We start from the raw sequence: 12,297 nt of genomic DNA, 5'->3' as shown, positions 1-12,297 counted from the left end.
TTCAAATGAGAAAAGGGCGGAGAGCGGGCTCCGCGTCGTTCTGCTGGCGTGCTAACGCAACCAATCGGCGACCTGTATGCACCACCGCGTGATATTGCCCCGCCCCTTCTCGCTCTAGGCGTGAGCACGACTCACGTAACATTCCCCTTGGGGTGGATTTCACTGCTACGGGAAGAAGTAAGGGCCAATTTGAAGACTCGACCAGCAAGAGGATGAATGAAACTGGCTAGTTCGGGTCGGACTCTCTTCAGGCCTCGAAGCCTGCAGTGCGTAAATCCCTTTCCTCAAAAACCTCCAACTCCTGAATCTTCCTTACTCCGAACGCAGAAAGCTTTCCTACCGCCTGCCTCTCCCGCCAGGAATAATGAGACACCTCACAGAGGTAGGAAATACTTTACAGAAAATAAGAGTCCAAACCCATTTTACCGAGGAGTAACCCCGCCCAGTCAGTCAGTCTAAGGTCACTCTAGTGGCAAAGCAGAGAAAGTGGATTGTGGAAGATGAGGGGTCATCCAGGTCCCAGCTGATTATATTCTGGGTCATCCACCCACTTGTAAGCAAGTGGGAGTGGCGAAATTATGACTCATTAGCATATGTTTGATTTGCATACCTGTGTCATGTACCACTACACCCGGAGTTAAGTCAAGAGAAAATGGGTCTGGAATAGAAAGTTTTAATGAGCCCAGATCTAATCCATCCTTCCCCTCCCCTACCCCTTTCAGTTTTATGAAAGAAACGAGGGAGAAGGGAGGAGAAATACTGGTCTATACTACAGGGAATCAAAAGCAAATACTCCGTCCCAGAGCGGTCTGACTCCCAAAACGCATTCTCCTCACTGAACACCCAGAGGGATTTATCTAAAGCTAAGAGGGAGGTGGGGGGCGACTGGGGCAATTTGTGCCTCTCCCTCCTGAAAAGCTGTCAAATGGAAGGAGAGGAGGGGCACTTGGCGCGGTGGGGAGAATCAGGTCTTTGGAGGTCGGAAAACTGACACACTAAGGAGGGCCAGGAAACTTGTCCTGTCTACCCCATCCACCTCAAATGCCATCAGTCCGGAGCCAAAACAAGGACTCAACCGAACCCGTGTCATCCTGAAGGGCGGTGCTTACAGTTGCGCAGCCACTGACCCAAAGCCTCCCATGGAAGTTTTCATACACCACAAGTGAAGGAATGAAACCCACTAGGGGCCTGGCGTCAGGAACTCCGCGCTTCGTTAATGTGTGGTCCTGATCAGGAACCTAATCCTTTTCAGCCCCAGGTTAGACAACCACAAATCTGCAACTGTCTTCTTGTAGGGTTATTGTGAACCATAAAAGCAGTACTTTTTTTTAAACTAGAGCAGTTTCCTACCAGAGCTCCTGCCTTTGGAGGTCTCCAGAAAAGGGATGAACATACTAGTCAAGCAAACATGTTAGCGGACATTCCAATCAAGTGATATCTTCAAAGTCGCTTCTCCATTTTCTACTTCAGTCTCAAGTGGAGGGATCTGGAGACAAGCGATTCCTCATAGGCCTAACCAATTCAACGTGATGTACAGATGAGCTCTATGTCTTCTGTAAACCTTAAACCAATGAATGGTTATTAAAACACCTTTCACTATTAGGCTAAGGTGTAAAGAGAACGGAGCTCTTCCTCTCTAGGACTGGGAACACAGCCCAAAATGACAGACTCAAAGCTTCCTGATTCAGTTTGCTTAAAAAAAATCTTTTATTTAACAAAAAAAAAATTTCCAACAAGTTATTTACAGTAGTTTGTTTTTTTGTTCATTTCAATTAGAGGGCTGTTTGTTTCTCTCACACTTTGACATATAACCAAATCCAGACACAGCCCAACTTATCCAACCATAAACTTTCCCCATCATTGCAAGAGATGAGTAACAGGATCCAGCAGCAGGACTCCCACACCCATTGTATAGTGCACTGTGGAAGCCATTCTTCCTCTGCTCTTCCCCAAAATCCATCTCAGTGGCCCCAGAACTGGAGTTCTGTGATCTTATTTAAATGTAATCCAGGCTTGCAGAAATCAGAGCCAAACTAGAAACCGGGTCTCGGAAAGAGACGAGAAATGGATGGGCGATGGGTAGGGGAAGTCTGGCCCAAGAAGTAGGAGAAACAGGGGGACGGACTTTTAGGGGTCTCTTCCCTATTTGCTCCTCAATATCTCCACACAAAACATCACCCCATCCATCCCCCACCTATCAAAGGTACAGTGGGTTAAGGAGTGCTCCCTCCTATGTTTTTCTACTGACATTAATATTCATACAAAAGAATACTCAGTCTAAATCTAGGATTAGTGTTTTTCGATACATATAAACTGGTATCAATTGCCATTTAACACAGTAAACTATGAAATAGCAATAATAAAAAAAAATCAAAATGGGGAGGGAAAGAAATCAATAAAACTAATAGTGACCTATTTCAGAGGTGCTCAGAAGGCCAACGTCTTACAGCTAGAATCAGAAGAGGTGCAACCAACAGCCTATCTGTAACCACTCTACCACATCAATTCCAAACTTAACCTCCATCTTCTGCCCAGCCTGACCCATTCAGCCAGAACTACCTTGGGGTGTGGAAGGAACTGATCAAATTGAATCCAGAAGAAAGCATCAAGTAGTAATCAGACCATCCAGTAGATGGCCCAGAATTTTTTTTTTGAGGGGGGGAGGACAACATTCCACAAGTTTTCAGGACAATGACTGCTACCTTAAAAGTCAAGGTATTCTATTTTTTTCAATGCAAGTTACCCCATCCCAAGAGATCCTTTATCCCCTTTTGCCAAGAAGGAAGGATAAACAATATTCATCAGTTCCAAGCCCCATGTCATTTGGATTACTCCAGCTGCCTGGTTTCTAGAAACTGTCTTTTTCACCCTTTGTATCAGCAAAGACACAAGGCATAGGAGCAAAAAAATAAAATAATAATAATAAAAACCCAAACAAACAAAAAGGTATTTTCTTCAAAACAAACCCTTCGGAATTTTTTTTCTGAACCTGGTCACTGATCTGCTCAAGATAGTATTTTTCTTTCTTTGTATCTCTGTAGGCTTGTCAGTTTACCTGCCTTATCCATAGAGATAAAAAAAGGGGGCTGGAGATAGGCTTATCCCAGGCCCTATACAGGGTGGTTCTGTTTGATGGAATGAATTTAAGAAACTAGAGTGCCCGGGGGCAAAGTATGAATTCTTGAATGTGGAAGCATCATGTTTCCCAGAGCCAGAGGTACAGGAAGTGACTTAGACACATCTCAGTTTTCTTGGTCCAACTTCTAGCCTGCAGATGATCCTAGTGTTGGGAGTGGAACAGAGGAGATGGAGGAGATTCTGAGTCACAATGTGAAATACCCAAGTGTTCCCACTGGGAGAGGGCAATCCCAACAGGTAGTGGAGACCCCTAAGACCCCAAGCAATGAACAACAATAATAAAAAAAGCCACACAGAAGAGGAGCAGCTAACTGTCTCCTATCAAGTTCTGAAAACCTTTTCAAGGACTACTTAGGGTTAGTGGCTACTAAAGGGAGCTCAGCATGCCATGAAGGAGAAAACAGATCTTTTTTCTGTGATTCAAGCTCAGCTGCTTTCTGTAGGGCCACTTCCACCAGCAATTGAAAGCTGCTAAAGTCCTCTCCATAGTGCTCTGGGGGCGTAGGGGGTGGTGTATTAAAGAGTCCACTCGTTGGGCTTCCAGCCTGTGCCCTGGCCAGCAGGGTGAATGTGCTGCCAGTGCCTGGGAGGGGCTGTGGCTCACCACTACCCAAAGGAGGGGGTGGACTTTCATTCTCAGCTCCAGGACCAGAGAGATGAGCCCCAATTGGGGATGAAGAAGAGAGTGCAGATGAGCATACAGACAATGACAACACTTTGGAGGGGGCCGGAGCGGACCCTGGTGCCGTCATGCTTGGACTTGAACCCTGCGGCATGGCTACATCAGATGCTTTGCCACCTCGGCGGGAAATGGTATAACGGTTGGGGTCCTTGCCATCCTTTCTCAGCATATCTGGGAGAAGACGCCGCCGTGCATTGATGAACCAGTTGCAAATCTGAAACAACCCAAGAAAAATATTAATCATCTAGTCTCATTGAGGAGATCAAGTGGAGTGTGAATTTCAGGAAGTAAAAAGGCTTGGTTGGGTTTTTTACATTACATTTAAAAAACTGTATATATTACCTTTATATATGAAACTCAAATCAACAAGTATTCATTAAGGACTGATATGCCAGGCACTTAATTAGGTACTGGAAAGACAAAGAAAAATATAATAGTCCTTGATCCTTTTGAGATACCCACACACATACCAACATTATTTACATTGGCATTCGTATATACCTTCATGAGACAGGCAATGAAAGTAAAGTACTAGACCCGGAATAAGGAAAATTTGAGTTCAAATCCAGTTTCAAAACACTTATGTGTCACCTTAGGCAAGTCACTTCATCTCAGTTTCTTCTCGGTAAAAATGGGAATAATAATAGCACCTACAAGTCAGGATGATTGTGAGGATAAAAATAACACTGATAAAGTACTTTGAATACCTTAAGTACTATATAAATGCTAATTGTCATTATCACCATCTTATAGATGTGGAAATTAAGAATCTTATCATTCTTACTTGAACTGATGCTGAGTGAAATGAATAGAACCAGAAGATCGCTGTACATTTCAATGCTGTATGAAGAGGTATTCTGATAGAAGTGGATATCTTCAACATAAAGAAGATCCAACTCACTTTCAGTTGATCAATGATGGACAGAAATAATTACACCCAGAGAAGGAACACTGGGAAGTGAATGTAAATTGTTAGCACTACTGTCTATCTACCCAGGTTACTTATACCTTCGGAATCTAATACTTAACGTGCAACAAGAAAATTGGATTTACACACATATATTGTATCTGGGTTATATTGTAATACATGTAAAATGTATGGGATTGCCTGTCATCGGGGGGAGGGAGTGGAGGGAGGGAGGGGATAATTTGGAAAAATGAATACAAGGGATAATGTTATAAAAAAAGTTACTCATGCATATATACTGTCAAAAAATTTTATAATTATTAAAAAAAAAAAAAAAAGAATCTTATCATCAAAACTAGCAACAGGTCTTTTGGCCTCTCAAACCAATGCTTCTCTCCACTACATCACAGTGAAGAGCTCAGCAAGTTAGGTGGCAGCCTTCAAAACATTCAATTTCTTTGGGCTTTTAATTTCTCCATCTGTATCATGTGAAGAGGCTGGACTGATGATGATCTCTAAGATCCAAACTGGCCTCAAGATCCTATTTCTTCAAAATTCAACAATCTAATCAAACTGAAAAATTTACACTAACTGATGCTAAACAAAACAAGGAGAACAAGCAATTCACTGTATACAATAACAGCAAGACTGTGTGATGATTAACTATGAAAGACTTGGTTCTTTTTCAGTGGTTCAGTGATCCAAAGCAATCCCAATAGACTTTGGACAGAAAATGTCATCTACATTTAGAAATAGCACTATGGAGATTGAATGTAAATCAACATATGCTATGTTCACTTCTTTTTTTGTTTTTGTTTTTCCCTCTTCCATGACTTTTCTTTTATTCTGATATTTCTCTCCCAATATGATTCACAAAGCAATGTGTATATATTAAAATAAATACATTTTTAAAAATTATGTTTCAGTGTCCCCACTAGCATTCCTCCACAACTGTTATCCATTCTTTTAAGTTCAGTTAATGTGTCCCTTTTGCCAACTATTCCAACCCCTTAATTAAGGTCTGATCTTCAGAATTCAAGTGTGTGCACCTGGTCCTTGGGGTAAGAGACAAACCAGTGAATGCACTTGGTGAGAGCCAAAGTAGCCATTATAGGGTACCTCCCAGATTGATAGAATTTTAAGAACTGGAATTTCAGAAAGCAGACCAACTGATACATAGATATCTTCTCCCTATCAAGTCTTTCAGGCACTGTCTGATGAAAGATCACTAGCAATGGAGACTTGGCTATACCTCTTAAAATCAGACCATTCCTATATTTTGGAAAGCTCTAATTGCTAAATTTTCCTTGAAATGACTTGAAAAAACTACCTTCCTAGAGTTCCCCATCCCATTTTAGTGTAGTTCTTAATCTCTGAGGACAAGCAAAACATATCAATTCAACAAACCTTACTAAGCACCTACTATGTGCCAGTGACTGACTGCAAGAAATTAGGAAGGCAATACAAAACCAAAACAAAATACAGTCCCCAGTATCTTCAAGCTACTTGTGTTCTATGTATAAAAGTACATTAAATACAAAAGATTTACAGTCATTTCTGGAGCAGCGAGAGGCAGCAGCCTACCTAAAAAAAAAAAAAAAAAACAAACAAACAGGTTCTTAGCTTTTTTTTTTTCTTTTTTATCATGAACCCCTCCTTTGGCAGTTTGATAAACTCTATGACCCTTTTCAAGGAAAAAAAAAAAGTTTTTAAATGCATAAAATAAAAGGATTACAAAGAAAATAAACTGTATTGAAATAATTACCTCAATATAGGGAGGAAAAAAAAAAAATCAATAGACCCAGATTAAGAATCCTTATTAAAAGAAATGTCATAAGAGCTGAGCTTTGAAAGGAGTCAAGAATTCTTTGCTAGGAGATAATTAGGAAGTAGTGCATTCTAAGCACAGAAGACAGAAAACCCCCCCAGTACAAATCAGTCTAATCCCTTTTTTTCATGACAGCCTTTTAAGTATTAAAGACAATGACCATGGTTCCCCTCATGCTTTTCTCCAGGCTAAAGATTCCCAGGCTTCCTATTACCATCAGGAGATGTTTTTAAGAGTCCCTCTCTCTTGTGTTCCTCACAGACAATTTTCACAACAGGTCCTAGTTTCCAGAAATTAATTGATTTATTTCCTTAAGAAAAAAGTTATCCTGTGTCACCTCAAACTGTGTGTATAAAGTAGAAAAATGATTCCTTAGAGAAATTTCTTTTAAACCCTGAGTTAAAAGTTTCTTTCACTCAAAGTTTAAAAAAGAGATCAGAGATCTCACAAGGCCAGCTGTGCTGGACAAGTCACTGAACTCTAAATAAGTTATAAAGGAGGAAACAGGCTCCCAAAAAGGAACTGGTCCATAGTTAACAGCAAAAACATGTCAGAAGCTGTGCATAGTTTCAGGTTACTTCACCCCTATGCCCTTTGGATAAAAAAGTAATGCCTACAACTCTCAGGTTTACCTCTCTTTGGCGCCTGATTAAAAAATATATATATTTTTATATATGGGGGGGGGGCAGAGCCAAGATAAGGAAAGGACACCCTTTTTTCCTGATCTCTTCCTACAGCCCTCAGACTAACTAGCAAATCCTGATCATGTTTTCGAGTTACAGAACACCCCCCTCCCCCCACAACACACACACACACACACACACTCACACTCTCTCTCTCTCTCTCTCTCTCTCACACACACACACATGTCCTCCTGGTCCATGACAGCTACCTCCTTCACCTTATCTTTTCGAATCCTAAACTGGGCCTTTTCTCCTAGGGCTAGTCATACCTCTTAAGATTTCTTAAGCTGAGTCATCCATTTCCAACCTAATTCCCAAATAATCCTATCCTTTTCTCTTTCTTTCCTATTGTATTAGTTTTCCTAAAATATTGTCCAACCATACTCCTCTCTTCCTACTTTAAGGATGTTCTAAGAGTCCCTAATATCTGTTGAATCACTTCAACAAAAATACACTGAGACTTCATATGTGAAGTAATCTGTGTTGTGATAAGGACAGCAAATAAGACATGGTTCTGGTTTTCAAAACACTGAATCTAGCATGGAAATTAAACACCATGTTATTGAACATCTGTTTAAGACGTGTCAGACAATGGGTGAGAGGCTAGCAAATAAATTCTTAGACTGAAAAACATCCCTAACAATCAAGGACCTTACATCTAAATAAATTGTTTCATATTTCTATACATGTGCATATATGTGGGTATATGTACAAATACAAAGAAACCCATTAAAAGTAAAGTAGTTAACAAGATAGTTTAGGAGAGAGAAGACTAGAACTGAGGAGAGAAGAAGCAAATTCATATATAAAATGGTACTTGAGCTGTGTCTTCCCAGGAAGAGAAATTCTGTGAGGTACAGATAAAGAGGGAGTGCATTTCAGATGTGGAGAATGGCCAACACAAAAGCATGAGACAATATTAAGGAGTATCATGGGGAAGAAACACAGAGAAGGCCGGTCTGGTTCAAAAAGTTTGGGGAAGAGAGATGATGCCTAAAGAAGCTAGGAAAATAGTGTCGAATCTTATTCTGCATGTAAATATAAATTGACAGGAATATCTTTCCCTCATAGGTATTTGTAATTCCAGTGCCCAGGACAGTGCCATGTACATAGTAAGCATTAACAACTGATGATGTTAAAACTTGGGGAAGACACATTCATTTAGGAGATGTATGTGAACACTTGGTAAAGGAGATAGATGCTGAAAGAATGAATGGCCAAATAAGAGGACCAGGATAGTTAATCTAACAAAATCTAGAGGAAAATATTTATATTGGGAGAAAAGAGTGGTCATCAAGGTAAAATTCACAGAAAATAGGTTAAGAAAAATGAAAACTGTGAAAAAGATCATCAGATTCAGCAATTAGGAAATTGCTGATTAACTTTAAGGAGAGAAATCTCAGTTGAGTGAAGTTAGAAACAAAATTGCAAATGGTAAGAAACAGAAGAAAGGTTAGGAAGCAAAAGCAAGTATAGACAGGGTTATTTTGGGAATTTCCTGAAAAGGGTAAAGATATAGGAATATGGCTTTTACTTAATTGTATACCTAATAAATACTGGGATTGGAATTTAACATTCTTTCTACTGCATCATGTTGCTTATTAAGATTGTAAGCAAGAAATTGTTTACATTTGCAAACCTTGAACAATGATGAGATTATAAACCAAAATTTTGGAGATGTAGATAAAATAGTATTCAGAGAAAAAAAATCATATCTTTAAGATCATACAGTGTATTATATACATTGATGAATTAGAACTAACGAATAGAGTAAGCAATTTAAGAAAATAATAACAAATAAGTCCAAGATACTCCCTAAGCAGGAAACCTTGAAAAATCAAGGGAAACCAAAGATAAATTTGAAACCAAAAAGTCCACAGAAATGATAAGCAAAACTAAGCTATTTTTTTGGGGAAAAAAAAAGACAAATAAAACTGATAAACCCTTTGCCAAAATGGTTAAGAATAAGGAGAAAGACTAAATTACTAGAATAAAAAATGAATAGAATCCCTCAAACAGAGCCTAACACAGAATTATGGTTTTTATTGAATTTAGTGTAGAAATACTTTTGCTTATTTTGCATCAAAGCCATTAAAAAAAAAATCTAAGATTACAGAAGAATTCAAAAAGGAAAGCAAGCAAGCAAGCAATTGAAGAGAGGCCAACTGTGGTCTCTGTTAGTTTCCATTGACAATGATATATATCCATGTACCCAAGGAGAGACTGAGGGAAATACTCTGCAGTTCCACTTCTACATAACAGACTTACAATTTCACATAAAATCTTATTGTAATTCTACGATGCAAATTGTATTTCACGTTTGCTACATTCAACTAATAAGAAAATATTGAATCTTGTTTCCTTCAAAACTCTCAAATATCATCTTCTACATGAAACTTTCATCCCTTTTATTCCCTATCAAAAAAAATTATATTTTATTTATTTAACGGGCAGAACTATTCATTTCTGTCTTGGTCTCACCAAGGCCCAGCAGATTGCTTAATAAACACTTGTTGACTGTTATTAATTCAGTGTAAACATAACTAGAATATGCTCCAAGGATATCAAAAGAGAGGAAAAAAGGAGGGAAACACATGCACACACACATATGCATACACACTACATATATATAGAAAACATGCATACACACACCTATTTCTGTAAATAAACCTTTTTAAAAATTATTCACAGCAGTCATTTTTACAATGGCAAAGAAGTGAGTACATATGCAAAATGTCACTAAACAGAGCATACTCTTTTAATTCAGTGATTCCACTGGGAAATGTACCATATGAAAAGTGCTACAATGAATAGCATACTGGGCCTTAAGTCAAAGACCCAAATTCAAATATCATTTCAGATTCTAGCTGTGTGACCCAGGCAAATCTTAACTCTGCTTCCCTCAGTTCTTCTGTAAAATAAGCTAAAGAACGAAAAGGCAAACCAAATATTTTTGCCAAGAAAACCCCAAATGGGATCAAAAAGAGTTGGGCATGACTGAAAGCTACTGAATACCAGTAAATAAAAATAGCTCACCAGTAATTTTTGGTAGTAAAAAGTTGGAAAATTTAGGCCCATAAATCTGAATTTGGAGTTACATGGAAATATTCCTTTATACTTTGTACAGTGACTAAATAATGTAAAGAAAAATAACTTTGAAAGACTTAAGGTCTGACCAATACAATGACAAAGCATGTTACCCATTTCTCAAGTAAGATGTGATGTACAATGAGATCTCCTTTTTCACACACTATGTGACATGGATTTTGTTTTACTTGATGGGCTCATTTGATATTGGGGAGGTTTGAGGGATTGATTTTTGTTTTTAACTCAGAAGTGGGTTTTATGAGGAAGGGTGTCAGTAAAATAATTAAATATTTTCTTTTAAACATAGAAGAAAACCTATGTTCAGAGGGGTACAAAACTGAGCAGAATAGCTTTGAGAGGCTGATATTCTGAATTTCTTTATGCTTTTTATATTAAAGCAATTTCCTTGTTCTTTAAAAAAATGCAATAATGCTCATATATATTAATTGGTTTTGTTAAGTAAAAACAATTTTTAATTATTTTTAAAAGGTGAGTGCTTAGTGATTAGGCAACAGTTGTGACATTATGAGTATACTGGAGCATTTATTACTGTGCCTATCAATATAAGAACAATAGATTTACCTATCATATCAAACCACAGAGGTGTATTTTAGAACTAGACAAAATAATAACAGCATTTGTCTTGAAGAACAAAAGATCAAGAATTCAAAGAAACTAAATAATAAAAAAGGAAAGGAAGTAGAATCTGCTATTAGTGCACACTAATATGGTACTAATATCATCAGAATTATTTTGTTCTAATTAAATAACAGTAAAGTTGAACAATGGAAAGCTACGCAAACAAGACGGAGATGCAAGTGAATATAACAATCTAGTGTTCAACGAACCCAAAGATACCAACTCCTGAAGTAAAATACTTCTATTCAATATCAACTGCTAGGAAAACTGGAAAATAGTCTGATAAATTAGGTATAGTCCATCATTAATCCACAACAAATGCTACAGTAACAGACAGATGATCTAAATGTGAAAAAGCGACAACCTTACAAAATTTAAAGTGTAGGGGAAATTTAACATAAGATAGAAGACTTAAAGATAAAATAGACAATGGAAAAGTTTTTGCAGGCACAAATTCAATGCTACTAGAATTAGAAGAGAAGCAGTTACTTGGGGAGAAATTTTCACAAAACACTTCTCTAATTAAAAATTAAATATGCAAAATTTACAGGAAATTGAAGAGCCATTTTTTGATAGCCATTTGGATAAACAATAAAAACAGGCAGTCTTCAAAAGAAATTTGATATATCAACTCTAATACAGAGAAACTGATTCAGACAAGTCTGAGATTTCATAAAACATACATCAAATTGACAAAAGATGTTAAAATTAGAGAAACTGTGAGGGGAAAAAAAGACCAAACCATGCACACTTAAGCATTGTTAGTGGAGCTATGAATTAATCCAATGAATTCTAGGAAACAATTTGGAATTATACTCAAAAAAAAAACTACACTATACAAATCCTTTGAATCGCCAATATCAATCATTAGTAGGTATAAACTCTAAAAGTTTATAGGTCCCATATATTGAATATATATGTATTTGTAGGAAGGGGGAGCTGGACAGTAGGGGTTAATCAAAACACCCTTGGATCAAATGATTATTCACCTTCAGTTATGAAGATGCAAAAGATTAATGCCATTTTCCCTTTAGATTGTAGAAAAAAGTACCATTTCTTGAAAAAGAATGGCAGTTTGCTACTGGCAGGCCCAAGACATGTAAAAGGCAAACACATCAGCTTTGGGAGATGTTAACAGCAACTAAGAGTGTGATCCTGTATAGGGTGGAGAAAGTCAGCTATGAACAAAAACCACAGAACTATGGAATTATGGAATTAGTCCTGCCTTTTGGGAATTGAGCTGCAGAAATGAGAATGAGAAAAGAAATACACTGGGGTCCTGTGATGCCAGAGGCATGAACTGTCATCGCTGTGTTTTCCCTACACATACCTT

The 12,297-nt window shown here is 38.0% G+C and overlaps 1 protein-coding gene and 1 long non-coding RNA gene across 6 annotated transcripts in view; one reads left to right on the top strand and one right to left on the bottom strand.

Moving 5' to 3' along the window:
- The first annotated feature begins 18 nt into the window (after nucleotides 1-18).
- On the top strand, nucleotides 19-5,645 carry LOC141557215 (uncharacterized). The gene is made up of 2 exons (XR_012486732.1): nucleotides 19-382; nucleotides 4,574-5,645. It is a non-coding gene; the product is annotated as an uncharacterized LOC141557215 (long non-coding RNA).
- TGIF2 (TGFB induced factor homeobox 2) overlaps nucleotides 1,684-12,297 on the bottom strand; it is a 29,430-nt gene continuing 18,816 nt past the window's right edge. For all 5 annotated transcript variants that reach the window (XM_074292581.1, XM_074292578.1, XM_074292577.1 and 2 more), the window contains one exon: nucleotides 1,684-4,034. In XM_074292581.1, the coding sequence (XP_074148682.1) occupies nucleotides 3,486-4,034 (549 nt within the window). In that variant the 3' untranslated portion in view covers nucleotides 1,684-3,485. The remainder of the gene's footprint in view (nucleotides 4,035-12,297) is intronic.

The sequence above is a fragment of the Sminthopsis crassicaudata genome, chromosome 2 (genome assembly GCF_048593235.1).
Source record: "Sminthopsis crassicaudata isolate SCR6 chromosome 2, ASM4859323v1, whole genome shotgun sequence".
In the NCBI taxonomy this organism is placed as follows: domain Eukaryota; kingdom Metazoa; phylum Chordata; class Mammalia; order Dasyuromorphia; family Dasyuridae; genus Sminthopsis; species Sminthopsis crassicaudata.
This window is presented reverse-complemented; position numbering and strand designations above follow the sequence as displayed.